The sequence below is a fragment of the Xenopus tropicalis genome, chromosome 9, assembly GCF_000004195.4.
Source record: "Xenopus tropicalis strain Nigerian chromosome 9, UCB_Xtro_10.0, whole genome shotgun sequence".
Taxonomy (NCBI): domain Eukaryota; kingdom Metazoa; phylum Chordata; class Amphibia; order Anura; family Pipidae; genus Xenopus; species Xenopus tropicalis.
This window is the reverse complement of record NC_030685.2, coordinates 47,603,865-47,622,930: the sequence shown is the minus strand read 5'-3', so window position 1 is coordinate 47,622,930 and position 19,066 is coordinate 47,603,865. Positions and strand designations below refer to the sequence as shown.

The following is a 19,066-nucleotide window of genomic DNA, read 5'->3' as shown; positions in this document are numbered from 1 at the left end:
CCAGAGCATCATATGTGAAAATTCATATGCACCATTTTTATTTGGGTGCCCCTGTATACCACATAGTTTGTTAAATCTATGCATATAGGGCATCAAACTGTTCAGTGGACCTCTGGGGGCACATTTACTAATCCATGAACGTCCGAAAAGCGCCCGAATGCGTTTTTCGTAATGATTGGTATTTTGCGTTTTTTTCGGAAATTGTCGCAACTTTTTCATAGCCGTTATGACTTGCGCGAATTGGTGCGACTTTTTCGCAATCATCGCGCCGAGTACAAAAGTTTCGGATTCATTCAAGCTTCGGTATCGTGACTTTCCTTGGGCCAGGTTGGAGCTGCAGAGTGCCATTGAGTCCTATGGGAGGCTTCCAAAATCATGCTAAGTCTGAAAGTTTTGCCCGCAGTTTACGAGCGTTCAATACGAAAAAGTCGCGACAAGATACGAGCAAATTGTAATGGCTACGAAAAAGTCGCGACAATTCGCGCAAGTCGTAATGGTTCCGAAAAAGTCGCAAAATGTTCGTTTTCCAATCGTAATTTTTCCCATTCAGATTCGTGGGTTAGTAAATCAGCCCCTTGGTGTTACTATTTGGGGTAATTTGCCTTTGTATGCAAGAAATTGTGTGAGATAAATGCGGCAAATTGCAACATTTTTAGGCGATTTTCTGAAATGTCATAGAAAACTAACTTTAGGAAATCTTTGCAGATTGGTACTTTGGTGTAGAAGGGACACTTTACCCATGTTGGATTTGTCAGATTGTGTACTTTCCAAATATATATGGTTTTCTGGGGTCACCCTACATTTCTGCAGTTTCTATCCCACATAAAACTGCCATGTGGTTATGAATTAGGTAAAGGTAAGCCATGAAATTAGTGTGCACAAGGTATATTTTGGGGTGTCATGTGCTTTGATAAATCTATGTACAGTGGCCATCAAACTGTTCAGTAGACCTCTGGGGTTCATATTTAGGGTGTTTTATCTTGGTACCTAATGACCTATAGAAAATAAGATGCTGCATATTGGAAGTTTTGAGGTGATTTTTGGAAATGCCATAAAATTGGCAAACTTAGGAAACCTTTGTTTTTTTTTTCATTCATCCAGGTCATGGTATATCTAGAATAAATAAATTTAAAGCAACTGGACTTGTTTGGTAATCATTGAAGACGTTTCACTACTCATCCGAGCAGCTTCTTCAGGTTAGGAAACCTTTGCGGCTTGGTACTTTGGAGTAGAAAGACATGTTTAGCCATTTTAGATTTTGGGGAATGTGTACTTTCCAAAAATATATGATTTTCTAGGGTGAGTGTACTTTTGAAAACTATAGGCCTGTTAGTCTGACATCAGTAGTAGGAAAGCTTTTGGAAGGGGCAATATGGGATAGGGTACTTGAATACATTGCAGTTCACAATACTATAAGTTTGTGCCAGTATGGTTTTATGCGTAACAGATCTTGCCAGACTGATTTAGTCGCCTTTTATGAGGAGGTAAGCAGGAACATTGATGCTGGAATGGCAGTTGATGTTGGACTTTGCTAAAACGTTTAATGCAGTACCTCACAGAAGGTTAATGATCAAATTGAGGAATATTGGCCTAGAACATAATATTTGATAGAGAACTGGCTGAAGGATAGATTACAAAGAGTGGTGGTATATGGAACATTTTCTAATTGGACCAGTGTGGTTAGTGGAGTACCACAGGGATCAGTCCTTGGTCCTTTGTTTTTAACTTGTTTATTAATGACCTGGAGGTGGGCATAGAGAGTACTGTTTCTATTTTTGCTGACAACACTAAATTGTGTAAAACTATAAGTTCCATGCAGGATGCTGCCGCTTTGCAGAGCGAGAGTTATGCACTTTGGTAGAAATAATATAAACGCGAACTATCTACTGAATAAAGTGCTGTCTTGTATAAAAAAAAGGGCATTGACTCAAGGGATGATAACATTTTTTTGCCTCTTTAGAGGTCTGTGGTAAGGCCTCACCTTAAGTTTGCAGTGCAGTTTTGGTCTACAGTCCAATGAGCTGGAGAGAGTGCAGAGACTGTAACTAAACTGGTAAAGGGGATGGAAGATTTAAGCTATGAGGTTAGACTGTCACGGTTGGGGTTGTTTTCTCTGGAAAAGAGGCGCTTGCGAGGGGACATGATTACTCTGTACAAGTACAATAGAAGGGATTATAGGCAGATGGGGGATGTTTTTTCCCATAAAAACGATTAACTCACCAGAGGTCACCCCTTTAGATTAGAGGAACGGAGCCTCCATTTGAAGCAGCGTAGGTGTTTTTTCATGGTGAGGGCAGTGAGGTTGTGGAATGCCCTTCCTAGAGATGTGGGAATGGCAGATTCTGTTAATGTCTTTAAGAGGGGCCTGGATGAGTTCAAGCAGAATATCCAAGGTTTTTGTGATACTAATATCTACAGTTAGTATTAGTGGTTATATATATAGTTTATGTATGTGAGTGTATAGATTGGTAAGTATAGGTTGTGTGTGCTGGGTTTACTTGGATGGGTTGAACTTGATGGACTCTTGATGGTCTTTTTTCAACCCTATATAACTATGTAAATCAACCAGCGATTTAAGGCAGATTTTACATTATTGGAAATGACAGGCAGCACTGCTGGGTTTTTGGTCTTTTTCACTGGTTTAAAAGTCCCCATTTGTTTTATGAGCCTTACTCTGAATGTGTCAATAACTTAATATGAATTTGTTCTTCAATAAATGAGACCTAGCTATTTCTAGGGAATGAAAGCAAAACTATTTTATGTTTTACCTCCCATCTGGAATTTAAATGTCATATTTATTTTGAAAATGTAGTCTGCATTTACACTTTTTTTATGAAGTAGAATCATTGTTATTTAAAAATAAATGTACCTTTTCTTTCAGAATTTCCCTTTTGGACTAAAATCTGCTGCAAAAAGAGGACTCGCTGCAGTTTTTCACACCTTTTCTCGTAAAACTCAAATTTCTGGACTTGATGTCAGAGATGAAGCTGGCTATGCTGTTATTCATCATGCAGCAATTTACAATCGTGTGGTAATTGTTTCTCAACTAGCCAAAGCCAGTTTCAATTTGAATCAAAGGCGCAATGATAGTTTTTTAGTTCAAGGTAATATTACAAAACTATATTCTGTCTAGTTATTGTTTGTTTTAATACTAATGTTACTACAGTTTGTGAGTCTTACCCACATTCACCTTCACTTCCTCTCAGCCTTTGCGGATGCACGAAAATTAGCAGTAAACTCACATTGATGCCACACATTAAGTCCTGATGTTTGATGTTATGTTTACAGTACATTGTGCTGTTTTGGGCTAAGCTGTAAAGCCTAGTCCTGAAACGTATGTTCCAGCAGCTGGAAATAGAACTATTAGACATAAAATACAGTTTAACTTACTCCGAGAGTACGGAACATTTCAACAAGGAAATACTGCCAGCTCTGCATTTTATGCAACTGGCCGGGTTGCTCAAAATGAGACTAGGATTCACTGTCACCCTATACCTGTCAACAAATGACAGGTATAGCTAGCTTACCAACACCTCTCCATAGCCTTACAAAAGCAAAAGAGCTGGTATGCCAAACATGCTTGGGAACGTTGCTTCCTGGAGCGGGATCAAGTCCTTCTCCCTACCCGACAAGATAAGTTGGGAGGGCTCATATATTGTCACCAAGAGACTACATGATACAACTTATATAATGATGCTTTCAGATGATCCACAGCAGTACAAGACAGTACAGTTAATATGATGAAGCCATATAATAGCAGGAAGGGTGTAGTGTCTGCTATGTGCAGTCTGCCCACTAATGAGGCAGATGAATTTTCCATTCCAAAAGGTACAGCCAGGCATCCAGCAAGTCATCCTTGGTAAACAATTGACTTCCTTTGAACAGGAACTGCTACAACATCTCCTACAATGCTATGAGAGGATATTCTCATCCTTACCAAGCCACACAACACTAACTGAACATTAAGTGCATATAAAGCATATGGAATTGCAGAGTCAGTGAGTTAAGATGCGGAAAAAGCTAGATGAAATGTTGTCCCTTGTTATTGTCCCATCGCATAGTGCTCTTGGATTATAGTACCAAAGAAGCATGGGAGTACAAGATTTTGTGTTGATTATAGAAAGCTCAATGCTATTACCACAACTGATGCCTACCCTATGCCACGCATAGATGAACTTCTAGACCATCATTGGAGGGCTCAATATTTAACCACTTTGAATCTTAGTAGGGGCTATTGGCAAATCCTATTAGCCACTGATGCCCAGGCCAAGTCTGCCTTTATTAACCCATTCGGACTATACCAGTATGCCATTTGGCATAAAAAATACCCCTGAAGCTTTTCAGTGTCTGGTAAACCACCTTCTGGAAGGCTGCCAAGACTCATAGATTGGACACTTTGAAGTCAGATCTCTTCAGATCTCCATTCCTCGCAGCTTCAGACTTAACTAAAAGGTTTTTAGTTCAAACTGATGCCTCCACATTTGGAATTGGGACAGCATTTTTCCAAGTCAATGGCAAAGGGGAAGAGTGCCCAGTTATATTTCTAAGAAGAAAGCTGTTTCCCCAGGAGGGTGCCTACGCTAGTGTGGAAAAAGAATGCCTTGCCATTGTGTGGACTTTGAAAAAACTGCAGCCATACTTATATGGCCGGGACTCCACTGTTATTACCGATCATAATCCCCTCAGTTGGCTTCAATGGATTTGTGGGGACAATGGCAAACTGCTGCGCTGGAGCCCTACAGCAGTATTCATTCACAATCCAGCATTGCCATGCTCTTTGCCGCACAATCCAGATCTTGTGATCTGTCTATGTTGTTGTTCATTTGAATAACAACAGCATAGACAGATGTTGCTACATTAAGCTTTGCTGTTTGGTACTTTGCTTTACATAGACATATTTACCTATTTTAGTTCTGGCAGAATGTGTATTTTTTGAAAATATGAGGCCTGGTGTCAGCTTACTTATTTGCCACTTTTACCACTCATAAATATTTGGTTTTATTCTGCTGTAGTGCTTTGACAGTGAATTTAGTCCATAATATAAAATATGTTTCATGTATAAAGCCCTATATGATGAAAAATAGCAATGTTTATTTATTTTGTATCTAGAGCTCTAAAACTTGTTCCAGAAGTGAAAATACACAAAAACTCAGGCAAAAAAGCTCTACTGAATAAAATTATGTATACTTTTCCTAGTTAAACTACTCCCCCCCCTTACAGGAAATTCCCCTAAATTGAGAAAGCACAGCATTTTATAAAAACACCTGGCACTTTCTGCAAATTAAATATAAAAATTCTAATGGCACTTAAAGGGTTGAAAGTTGCTGGGAACAATAAGTGTTGTCTTAGAAGTAATATCAATTATAGGTTTAATAATGTTAAAGTAGAACTTCACTTTTGAGTGAAATTTTACTATGTTAGAAAATACCCTGTTATCGTTGATTTTCTATTTTTTTTTTTTCTATTATTTTTCTATTCAGGCCTCCTGTTCATATTTCAGTCTCTTATTCAAACGGGAGAGCTGCTAAGCAAAATGTTTAATTAAAAACGACATAAACACGAAGACCTGTTGAAATTGTCTGCATTTTACTAAAAGTTAATAGAACGGTGAAATACCCTGGGCCCTGCTCCATACCTACATAAGTCATCCTTCTGCCCCATTGCTAAATACTTTTCATTGCTCTGTTGTTGCTATTTAGATTCCTAGTCTTCCTCCTTCTGTTTTTTTGTATCCTTCTTAAAGCCCCCTCCTTAACTTATAATTCCACATCCATCCATATCCGTTTCGCTGTAAATCATTTAATCTCCTTGCAGTATCAAAAACCTGGCTTTCACAGAATGAAACTGCTATTAAGGCTGTGCTTTCTCATAGTGGTCTCTCTCTCATACCCCCTGGACTAATGGATGTGGTGGGGGAGTCTGAATTCTGTTTTCCTCCTATTCCTCCATCTTTTTCATACAACTCTTTTGAGGTACATGCTCTTCAGATCTTCCATCCTCTCTCTGACCTGGTGGTTGTCATTTATAGACCTTCATCAGCCTCCATGCTTTGCATATATTATGGCCCAAGCACTTCTCTGAACACACTGTAAGGAGGAAACTGACAATAGATTTGCCACATTAGTGTCACCTAGAACGCTATATTTATTTAGCAGAAAGCTTTACTATACCTGAGTAAAGAGCCCTAGAAGCTCCCTCCGATAGCACCTGCCATATTAGCTTGGTCTTGGTAGCTTCCTGCTGTAGTTATATCTGTTGGAAGCTCAGATCACACATTCCTAAAGGTGGGAGTGAGAACTTATGCATTCTTATGGGAAGGGAGAGCAGTAGAAGTGAGGCGGAGAGGGAGGGAATTGAGCAGACTTGTGCCCCAAACCTGAAGGAGCCCTAAAAGAGAGGAAGTCTGATACCAAAAAACCTGTTCCCAAAAAAGGAGACATGTAATCCTGTGTTTCTTTTGATAGAGGACTTTTTTGTGAGTGCTTATGGCTGTATTTACATAGACCTTTCTGATAAAGCCTACTTAGTTTTTACCTTTACTTCTCCTTTAAAATGAGCACATATGAAAATTCGTCTCCTCCAAATAGTAAGAGTAAGTTAGGTTGAAAAAAAGACATGCGTCCATCAAGTTCAACCTTTATGCCTATATATAACCTGCCTAAGCATAACTGCTTAACTGCTAGTTGATCCAAAGGAAGGAAAAAACCCATCTGAAGCCTAAAAATTTGCCTCAGAGGGGGAAAAAATTCTCTCCTGACTCCAAGATGGCAATCGGACCAGACCCTAGATCAACTTGTATTAAAAGCTATTGCTCATAACCCTGTATTTCCTATCTAATATGTCATCCAACCCCTTCTTGATGCTATCTAATGTATCAGCCAGTAAGACTGATTCAGGGAGAGAATTCCACAACTTCACAGCTTTCACAGTAAAAAATCTGAATATTTAGACGAAACCTCATTTCTTATAACTGGAGTAGGTGCCCTTGTGTTAGTTGGAAGGATCTACTTGTAAATAAAGCATTAGAGAGATTAATAGATGATCCCCTTAAATATTTATACATACATTAAGCACCTCTTCTCCAGTGTAAATAATCCTTACTTGGCCAGTCTTTCTTCATAACTGAGACTTTCTGTACCCATTACCAGATAAGTTGCTCTTCTCTGTACCATCTCTAACTGAATAATGTCCTGTTTGAGCACTGGAGACCAAATCTGAAGAGCATATTCTAGATTGGGCCTTACCAGCACCATATAAAAAGGAAGAATAACACCCTCCTCCCGTGAATCTATGCCCCTTTTAAAACAGCTCAAAACCTTGTTTGCCCTTGCAGCTGCTGCCTGGCATTGCTTGCTACAGCCAATTTTATTATCTACAAGGACTCCAAGGTCCTTCTCCATTATGGATTTGCCAAGTGCAGTCCCATTAAGGGTATAAGTGGCTTGCATATTTTTTACATCCCAGGTGCATGACCTTACATATATCCACATTAAATCTCATCATCCACTTAGCCACCCAGATTGCTAGTTTTTCTGGATCCTACTGCAAGGATGCTACATCCTGGATATAATTGATTGGGCTGCAGAGAACTTGTTTAGCGCATTTGCCTTTTCTTTATCCATTGTAACTATGTTGTTACAATAATTCAGTGGGGCTACACTCTCAACTTGCATCTTTTTACTGCATCTGTTTACTGTCCTCATTTTCTATCTTTGTCTTTCGGATTGCTGTTTTACAACATTTGTTATAGTGTTTGTATTCATTAAAGGAGAAGGAAAGTTCTTTTGACATTTTTCTGCCAATAGATTTGCCACATTAGTGCCACTTAGAACAATATATTTATTCTGCAGAAACCTATACTTTACCTGAGTAAACAGCTTTAGAAGCTTTCTCTGTTTGCTTAAGATAGCAGCTTCATGTTAAAGGAACAGTAACACCAAAAAATGTATATATTTTAAAGAAATTAAACTATAATGTACTGCTGCCCTGCACTGTTAAAATTTGTATGTTTGCTTCAGAAACATTACTAGAGTTTATATAAACCCTGGTGTGTAGCCATGGGGGCAGCCATTCAAAAGAAGAAAAGGCACAGGTTATATAGCAGCTAACAGATAAACCCTGTAGAATACAATGGTGTCTTATCTGTTATTTGTTATGTAACCTGTGCCTTTTCTCCTTTTTTCCAGCTTGAATGGCTGCCCCCATGGCTACTCAGTAGTGTATTTATATAAATTATAGTAGTGTTCCTGAAGCAAACACCTGAAGCAAAAGTTTTACCTTTGCAGGGCAACAGTACGTTATATTTCAATTACTTTAAAACACTTTCATTTTTTGGTGTTACTGTTCCTTTAAGTAGCGGCCAGCCATTATAGCTGAGATCACACATTCTTAAGGGAGGGGGGAGCAGGAGAGAGGAGAGAGCTGCACAGACTCTGGCTAAGGGAATTAAGGATTTTTCTAAGAGAGGAAGTCAGGCACTGGAACATCATGTTTAAAAAAAAAGAGACAATAAATCCTGTGTTTCTTTTGATAGAGGGCTCAGTGCAGCATTACTGTAAGTGCTTATGGCTGTATTTACATAAACCTTTCTGATAAAGCTTACTTTGTTTTTACATTTCCTTCTCCTTTAAATGCTGCTTTTGTCCCCTCTGACTTGTGTTTCTTAAATGCCTTCCTTTTTTTCCCTATTAACTTCTTTATCTCTGAGTTAAGCCACATAGGGTGAGTCCTAACACTTCTAAATTTACTTCTTAAGGGAATTAATTGAAAACATATCATTTTAAATGACAACCATTTCTGTTCTCTGTTTTTTAAGGAGCTAAAATTTGCTTTTCTAAAATTCAGTGTCTTCGTTGCCCCAGTATATATTTGTTTTTTGCACCAGACATCAAATGAAATAACATTATGGTCACTATTACCCAGGGGTTCAGCCACTTGCACATTTGCAATATGATCTGGGTCGTTAGATATCACTAGATCCAGTATAGCATGGTTTCTGGTTGGCTTCTCAACGACCTGTAACAAAAAAATTGTCATGCAGCAAGTTTATAAACTTGTTCCCATTTACTGTACTAGCAGTACTAATGCTCGAGTCAGTATCTGGGTAATTAAAATTCCCCATTATTATCATTTGCCCCAAACTAGCATCCTTTTTGGGCATTGTCACGAAAGCCATGTGACAATGCATACAGCTGTAAGGGTTAACACATCAACCACGCAGTTCCTCGCTAATCTTTGCAGTCACACCCAAAACAGCCTTAACATGCCAGAACTTAAAAGCTGCCACCACCACATTTAAGGGCCGCAAATGGAATGTAGACTCTGACACAAATTATTCTGGCCTTATCAGAATATTAGATATTCCTGAGATGGGTCTTTGAGGATCCCTATATACAAGCTAATGGTTGGATGCAATGATTTGTATCTTTAATAAAATATTTTTATTTTATGCAATATTAACTATAAATCTGCCATGAATTGAAAGCTTAACCCTATCTATGCTGAACCTTACTACACCAGCATGACAGACATGTTTCATGCAAAATAGGTTGAACTTAATGGACATCAAACTCATTTACTATGTTACACTGTGGGGCACATTTACTAATCCTCGAATCCGGAATGGGAAAAAAACGGATTGGAAACGAAAATTTAGCGTTTTTTTTAGACGCCGTTGCGGTTGTATCGTATTTGTCACGACTTTTTCGGCGCTGTCGCGACTTTATCGCATTTTGCGCGATTATTTAGTCGCCATCACGATTTTCCCATATTGCGCTATAGTAAACGGCGGAAAAACCAATCCAAATTTTTTGCTACGGTGACGAAAAAGTCGCAGAAAATATACGATAAAGTCGTAACGCCGACAAAAAAGTCACGCGAAATACGAAACAATCGCGTTGGCGACAAAAAGAAATCGCAAAAATACCGATCATTACGAAAAAAACACATTCGGATGCTTTCGGACGTTCGTGGATTAGTAAATGTGCCCCTGTATGTTATGTAAATATTCCTGTTTTTTTTATTAAAACTGAAATACATACTTACCATATGTAACACATGTATATGTACTGTAAGAAAAAGGTTGCATCAAAGATGACAAGGTTTATTTTTAACTTTTGAAATAATATGCAATATTTCTGTTTTAGCTAATACAAGTACCCAGAATTTAGAAGATATAGAACAATCTGGTGAGTCTGAATATGATCTCAATATGAAACAATGGATTTTCTGCTGAATTTTAGTGAACTAGTTTTTGCGCACAATTTCTTCTTTTTATCTTAAAGTACATATTTTTGCCATGTTTTCAGTGCATCCACCTCTTGTTTTCTCAGTTTTATACTTATATCTGAGAGCCAGCAGAACATGCAACAAGCAGTATACGCAAGATGATATTAGTAAGCAGCCCTTGCTCTTTATTTGGTACAGAAGCAACAGGCAAGCTAAACAACACAGATGAAAATGTTTACAGGATAGACAGGAAAACACCACTATAACAGGAATTGAGAAGTATAGAAGATCATAAAAACAATTATTTTACAGAATGAAAATAACAAATCATAAGGGTTTTTATATTTGCAGCCACATCTGCTGGCTGCATCAACAGAAAGCAGTTGCGCACCTAAAAGAATAATACGCAGAATATGGTGGCACCACAAATTCCCAAACAATTTTGAGTGTAATTATGTCTGATTTGTAGAAATGTAAAACTAGATTTTCATGCATTTTAACTTACCAGATGCAATTGCACAGGCCACAAATCTGCAACACTTCAAATTTACTGGAATTTTGGGAAAGCACTGCAATATGGGTAAAAACTATTGTGGATTTTGTTCGAAATTGCACATTACACAGCATTCTTGCATTTGTAAATCAGCAATTTTGAATTACTTTAATTTAAATGTTTATGTTTGTACTACTAGGTCCAACTGCTTTACACATAGCAGCTCAGTGTGGATCTCTTGAAGTTCTCCTCTGCCTTCTAGCACTAAAAACTGATTATATGTTACGTGACAATCGTGGCTGGATGGCAATACATTTTGCAGCTTTCTATGGTGCTATTCCATGTATTAGAGCTCTTTACAGAAATGACCCTAATCTTTTGGAAATGGAAACAACTGCACAGTAAGTTGCTTTAAAAGTATCAAGTAAAGTGTTTGCAGCCATTTAAAGGGGCAGTACACCTATACAAAATGTTTTTTCAACATGAGCAAAATATATATACATAGTAACATAGTAAGTTAGGTTGAAAAAAAGACATACGTCCATCATGTTCAACCGTAATGCCTATATATACCAGCCTAACTTCTAGTTGATCCAGAGGAAGGCAAAAAACCCCATCTGAAGCCTCTCTAATTTTCCGCAGAGGGGAAAAAAATCCTTACTGACTCCAGGATGGCAATCAGACCATTTCCTGGAACAACTTGTACCAAGAGCTATCTCCCATAACCCTGTATTTCCTCACTTGCTAAGAATCCATCCAGCCCCTTCTTAAAGCTATATAATGTATCAGCCAGCACGACTGATTCGGGGAGGGAATTCCACAACTTCACAGCTCTCACAGTAAAAAAACCTTTCTGAATACTTAAATGGAACCTCCCTTCTTCTAAACGGAGTGGGTGCCCTCGTGTCCGTTGGAAGGACCTACTGGTAAATAAAACATTAGAGAGGTTATTATATGATCCCCTTATATATTTATACATAGTTATCATGTCACCTCTTAAGCGCCTCTTCTCCAGTGTAAACAAACCCAACTTGGCCAGTCTTTCTTCATAACTGAGACTTGCCATACCCTTTACCAGCTTAGTTGCCCTTCTCTGGACCCTCTCTAACTCAATAATGTCCCGGTTGAGCACTGGAGACCAAAACTGAACAGCATATTCTAGATGGGGCCTTACCAGCGCTCTGTAAAGGGAAAGAATAACTCCCTCCTCCCGTGAATTTATACCCTTTTTAATACAGCCCAAAACCTTGTTTGCCCTTGCAGCTGCTGCCTGGCATTGCTTGCTACAGCCAAGTTTATTATCTACAAGGACCCCAAGGTCCTTCTCCATTATGTATTTGCCTTGTGCCGTCCCATTAAGGGTTTAAGTGGCTTGCATATTTTTACATCCCATATACCTTTTGTGAAAATGTATTCTGCCTATATTTTAAAAGCCCACATTTAATTTTAATTATTTATAAATCATTGTTTTGTTTTTAAACTTATTGTTGCCCTGATCATGCTGTTGATTAGAAATGCTTTTCGGCTTGGTACTTTGAAGTAGAAAGACACAGGTACCCATTTTGGATTCGGGGGAATGTGTACTTTCCAAAAATATATGGCTTTCTGGGGTGAGCGTACTTTTTTTGTAGTGTTGTCCCACACAAAATGATGTAAATGTGTTGATTTTGCAGAAGCTGAAATGACAGAAATGGCAGATCATATGGTGTATGTTCACATTGTGGCTTCTACATGCCACATACTTAGATAAACCTATACATATTGGGCATCAAACTGTTCAGTGGACCCCTGGTGTTCAAATTTAGGGTATTTTATCTTGGTACCTAATGCTATGTGGGAGATAAGATACTGCAAAGTGGAAGCTTTGAGGGGATTTTTGGAATTGTCATCAAAATTGCTAACTTTAGAAATGCTTTGTGGCTTGGTACTTTGGAGTAGAAAGACACAGGTACCCATTTTAGTTTCGGGGGAATGTGTACTTTCCAAAAATATATGGCTTTCTTGGGTGAGCGTACTTTTTTGTAGCGTTATCCCACACAAAAGGATGTAAATGTGTTGATTTTGCAGAAGCTGGAATGACAGAAATGACAGATCATATGGGGGTATGTTCACATTGGGGCTCCTACATGCTACATACTTAGGTAAACCTATACATATTGGGCATCAAACTGTTCAGTGGACCCCTGGCGTTCAAATTTATGGTGTTTTATCTGGTTACTTTATGACCTGTAGGAGATAAGATACTATACACAGGAAGCTTTGAAGCGATTTTTAAGAAATTTCACAAATTTTGATAAAAACCAATAACTTTAGGAAAGCATTGCAACTTAGTAGTAGTTTGGAGTAGACAGGCAGTTCTATCTATTCTGGATTCCACAGAATCTGTTCTTTTTCAAAATGTATAATTTTGTGGGATAACCCTTATGTTAGTGGAATTTGTGACCTTGAAATCTAAAGTATGCAGCTTTCTGGAGCAATGCTTTGGAAATTTGGTAGTGTACTGCTGGAAGTTTTTGACCTATGTCAGTGAGAAATTTCAATAAAACTATATATATTTGGTATTGGCACGTTCGGGAGACATGGGACTTTCCAAATCAGTTGTATTTTTGTGCATAAAATAATTTTTGTTTCTGGTGTATGTGTTTATATTATGGAAAATATTATTTTTTTTCATTTTTTAGACATTTAGAAGCCTATATCTTGTTACAGAATTGGAATTACACAAAAATTCTACCATATTTTGAAAGCTTAGGTTGTCCTGAAAAAAACGATATATAGTTTTCCTGGGTAAACTAAAAGTCCCCCCTAGGAAAAGCCCCTAAAGTGAAACAGTGTAAAATGTTCCAAAACTGTCTGGCAGTAGAAGTTCCACTTTGTTGTGAATGGCATTGAAAGGGTTAAACAGAGAAAACATTCTCTGTTTATTAACATCTCCCTTAAAGAGATGACACCTGAAGCTTTTTTTTACATCTATTATAACATTGTCTTTGTATAAGCTTTGTAATTTTGTCATTAACGTATTTGCCAGATGATTTCACATTATTTATCTGATCCCCCATGTTTCTCTATGAGGGGGCTGCCATATTTGTGCACAGTGTCGGACTGGGACCCCAGAGGCCCACCAAAAAACCTTAGACCCAAGCCCACCCTCCAAATTATTTTTCCTCCTTTTCTCACCCAACCTCTGTATTCTCCTAGTCTCTTTTATTTACATGCTAGCATCTTTTCTTCCATCTATTTCTTCTCTTTGTTTCCATTCAGAAATGACAATTGGCCATGAAGCAGGCCTAATGGTTAGGAGCAGTTTTCCTGGTATCCTGGTAGGCCAGTCCAACACATTAGAATCTATAACTGACAGGCTGAGAACGGACAGTCAGGCTGGCAAAACAGTCAGGTTTAGGAACTTCAAGTAACAATTATTTACAAAAGTAGCCCTATCAGCAAAAAATGATCATCGCGACCTATAGGGAACTTTTAATGTACTTTATTATTTTAAAGCCTATATCTCGGACTATGGAGAATGTAAAGGGAAGACTCACATTTTACTCACATTTCACTCTACCACAATATATACAATATATATATATCTTCAGAGGGGCCCAGGACTAACATCAGCTCGCACCCACAGTACCTGTTCCCACCTGCTTAACAGCTTGTGCAATTGCACGGGAATATTTAAGTGAGTGACTGGGGAGCAGGAATTTCTAGGCTAAAGAGGAAGCAGACCCAGCGCTCCGGGCCCCCAGCAACCACAGGGTCTGCTTCCTCTATAGTTATGCCACTGCCCTCAGATATAGAGACATGTAGCTAAACTTACTGAGTTGGTAGCAGGCTAAAGAAATATAAGCTTTGTACCTTCTATTTGTTTATCAATCTGTAATCTAAGAAGAGACATGAGCGGGATTGATAAATAAATATGATTGTGTTTCTATTCCACAGATATCAATGTACACCATTGTTACTAACTGCTGCTGCTGGTGAACTGGATGCCCTTCATTATCTTTTATCTGTTGGTGCTAACTGGAAACAAAAAGACAGTTTGGGCAACAACATAATCGATTTAGCAGTTCTGTATTTTCACACAAACATACTGAAATATATTATAGATCTGAATATCCCAGAACTACACGTGTGGCAACAACTTGCAGGTAAGCCCTAGTAGACATAATTATTTTACTGGTAAAGAAACAGTTCATTTCACTTCAGGTCCAGTTGAGGAGTAATCTTATACATGTATTTTTGTTTGCACTAAATCATAGAGGAGTTCTTCATACTACGAGATACATTGGTACATTCAAATGAATCATTTTTCTTTATTTATTGATTCATTTTCTTTATAAAGATGATACCAACATGTACATATATTTTATTGACTTGTATATTTCTATATTTGGACCTACAAGTCAGCGCAAAATGACTGTGTCATTTGCTTTTTTAGTTTTGCCAGATATAAGTAGAGAATTCATCTCTTTCTGCTCACTGGGCATTGATCTAAAATAAGCATTAATTCTCATATAATCATGAGCCACTATATTTACCGAGTTTTACTTCTTAAAGAACATGTAAAGCCTACATTTGTCTACAATGTATACCCTGTTCCAAATTATTATGCAAATGATATTTTTCTCATTTACAAAAATAATTGATGCAAATAACAGTCAACATAATTCTCATGTTATCAACTATTAAGGGGCTGATTTACTAACCCACGAATCCGACCCGAATTGGAAAAGTTCCGACTTGAAAACGAACATTTTGCGACTTTTTCGTATGTTTGCGATTTTTTCGGATTCTTTACGAATTTTTCGTTACCAATACGATTTTTGCGTAAAAACGCGAGTTTTTCGTATCCATTACGAAAGTTGCGTAAAAAGTTGCGCATTTTTCGTAGCGTTAAAACTTACGCGAAAAGTTGCGCATTTTTTGTAGCGTTAAAACTTAACGCTACGAAAAATGCGCAACTTTTCGCGTAGACATGAGAATAGCACCCAAGCAGGAGAAACTCTGTTTAGCTACATTGCGACTTTGAGCAGGAGAAACAATAGTTTATGTGAAAGCAATTCTATCCTGTTGTGCTGGCTCCTTCTGAAAGTTAATAATCAGATACAATGCACTGAGATGGCTGCCTACACACCAACATTACTAAAATAAAAATACATTTTTATTTTTGAATCAACAAATGTAAGTTGTAGTTTGAATTATTTGCAACAGGTAACAGTGTAATTTAGAAATAAAAAGTACACCATAAAAATCATGATAGAATCCCTTTAAGTCTGCTAAAAAATAATTTAAACATTAACCCTAATACGATTGTTTTAGTATTCTGGTCGTGCAAACTTAATTATGCTTATTTCTTATGGAGTGGTTTCAAGCTTCTTGCATAATTCTCTGGGTTTTATATACCTATAGCTAGCAATGTCAAAATGACTATACTGTACATCTGTGGTACTGTCAATTTTGGGGGTGATGGACATATTTAGATTATGGGACAGATAAACTAAATATTGAATTAATATACTGTAAACCAGAAGTGAAAGAGCACAAAATGATCAAAAATGCTTGGTACCTAATTCTATGTGGGAGATAAGAAGCTTGAAAGAGGAAACTTTGAGGCAATTTTTTAAAGAAATTTTAAAACCACCCCTCCCCAGTAAATGCACCTAAAATAGGAGACACAAAATGTTGAGTAGAGTGTGATTGCACTGCATTCAGATTTTGGTTTTGGAAATTTGACTATCCCAGGCCATCCCAACATGGTTTTAATGACACTATCTGAAAAGCACATTAAATCCTATGAGGAGGTGAGCAGAAATCCAGATCTTGTTAATGCAGTAAATGCATGGTAAATTTCTATACAGTATATAATGATAAATCATTAAATTAAGTACAGCACTGAAGGTTACTGATAAAATTGAGAAATATTGGTTTAGACACATTTGCACGTCTAGATAGATTGCAAAGAGTAGTGATAACATTAAACATTATAGTTGGAGTAATACTGTTAGTGGAGTACCTCAAAGGGGAACTTAATCCCCTCATTGTTTTCAATGTCACCCAGCTTCAAAGGAGAATTTAATCCCCTCATTGTTTTCAATTTCATATTTTTCATGGGAAAGTTATTCCCATCATTGTTTTCAGTTTTACGCAGTTTCAACTAAAACTTATTATATATATATATATATTAAGTTATATTATATTATATATTATATATATATATATATATATATATATATATATTTATATATATATATATATATATATATATATATATATTATAACACATTATCGTTTTCCAAGAATGAGTGCCAATGCTTCTAAAATGGCTGCTGGAGCAATTCCTGTTTGGGAAAAATTAAAAGGATTCATGGAAAACTAATGTTGAATTTTTCGAGTTTTAACAATGCTTTCAACTCAAAAAAATTGGGATTTTCGGGATTTTGTGTTTAATTTTTATTTATACCGTGTCGAGTTCATACAACTTTCAAGGCCAGAAAAAACTAATTTTAGTAAATGTGCCCCTTAGTCTTTTATATGTTAAAATGTGTTTATAGTTACAGGGAACAAGACAGATGTCCACATTAGCGAGAGATTCAAAATGGTTCTAAAATGGTTCCAAAATGTGGGTTTTGGATGTGCTGAAGAGAATTTGACAGTTGTCTTTTTTTCACTCACAATTAACTGTGTAACGTAATATAATGGTTATTTAAATGTACAGTACCTCAGTTATTTGTTTTTGAAGTCATGTTTTTATTATCCTTTAGGTTTGTTGAAATGTGATGATCAGCATAGAAAGGAAATGGCTGTGAGGTGCTTGGAGGTTCTCTGTGTTGTAAATAGAAATTACTGGGAGGACATTTATAAAGCAGGTAAAGAAAACCAATGAAGCCTACAGAGTTTATTTCCAGGTTTGGTTCTGTTTACTGGTAAATGCTACTTTCTAAAAATAAAATACTGAAAAAATGTAATTCAAAAACACATTCAAAATGACACATCCATCCACCCTCACATTCATTAACCCTTTCACTGATAACTGAACTATTTATACATCCTTAATTTAAATATTTTGCACTCATCAGGTGTAATTAAGGATTTTATAGGCAAACAAAAAACAGGGATGAGAAATGAGATTTCTACCTCACCAGGACCAAGGACATATAAAGGCTACATTTTCCTACAGTGTATATCATTTGGGCACGTCTCCCCCACCCAAATGGCATAATTTTTACTGCATACATCCCCTCCATTTGCCAGCACCATCACATTTTCCTAAAGCAAATGGCAGCATTCACCCGGCGACTATTTTTCCTATGACACATGCAAACAGCATACATGCACACCCTTACTCAGCATAAATATAATCAAGATTGCAGGCTCACACAAGCAGGACTGTCTTTGATATGAAGTTCTGCTTTGCTTAAGCACTGTAATGATTAAGCTGAGCTCAGGAGAAGGAGGTTAGGAGAAAAAAACAGCGCAGACAGCTAGAATTGCTATGGGAACCAGCAATGCCATCTTCATTGGCTGCTTGAATATTTGTCACAGGGGGTCACAATACTGCAGTCTGATATTGTGACATTTATATTCTACATATACAGTGTATTGTGCATCAGTCCCTAAGAACAGGTAACAGCGTGTGCAGTGAATCAACAGAAAAGAAGATGGGGAGCAACTGGGGGCATTTTTAGAGGTCAAAAGGCAAAAAGGAATCAAACAGCTCCAGGCAGCATTTGAAAACTGCAGTGAATTTAGTGGCAGTGTTAGCATACTACATGTTTCAGGCAGAGCCCTTTCTCAAGTGACACTTGAGAGAGAGCTCAGCCCGAAAAATGTTGTATACTGTTGGGGTGGTTCACGGAAGACTGGAATCCACAGCCGTATACTTTTAATTTTTTGTGCTGAATCATAACCCAAAATTTTTTTCACATCTTTAGAGGCACAGATCTTTTCTGCTAAAGGGCTGTGGTTGCCTTGGACTGGTACAAAAGCTCAAATGTACTTAATTTATCGGGTACATTTTTAGGCCAGTCCTACACTTACTTTTATCTGATTCTACAGCTTCATTATACATTTTACAAAGGGACTGAGTTTTACCTGCAACTTGCTTGCTTTCAGGGTTAAAACCCCCAAAAGGTTGCGCTTTTATTGGCTCCACTGGAATCACCTGACTGTAGTATAATGAAGCTGTAGAACTTTTAATAAATCTATTAAGTGAGTGTAGGACTAGCCAGAGCAGGAATGACTTTGACATAGTTGGCCAGCTTGAAGTATATTGCAATATATGGACAAATAATCCCTGCTCTGTTTAAAGGAACTGTTCAGTGTAAAAATGAAACTGGGTAAAATTAC

At 37.4% G+C, this 19,066-nt stretch overlaps 1 protein-coding gene across 2 annotated transcripts in view; it reads left to right on the top strand.

Moving 5' to 3' along the window:
* Positions 1-19,066, top strand: part of ankar (ankyrin and armadillo repeat containing) — a 111,468-nt gene that overhangs the window by 30,712 nt on the left and 61,690 nt on the right. For both annotated transcript variants that reach the window (XM_031893903.1, XM_031893904.1), the window contains exons 6-10: positions 2,882-3,104; positions 10,146-10,187; positions 10,920-11,121; positions 14,660-14,868; positions 17,482-17,586. In XM_031893903.1, coding sequence (XP_031749763.1) covers positions 2,882-3,104; positions 10,146-10,187; positions 10,920-11,121; positions 14,660-14,868; positions 17,482-17,586 — 781 coding nt within the window. The remainder of the gene's footprint in view (positions 1-2,881; positions 3,105-10,145; positions 10,188-10,919; positions 11,122-14,659; positions 14,869-17,481; positions 17,587-19,066) is intronic.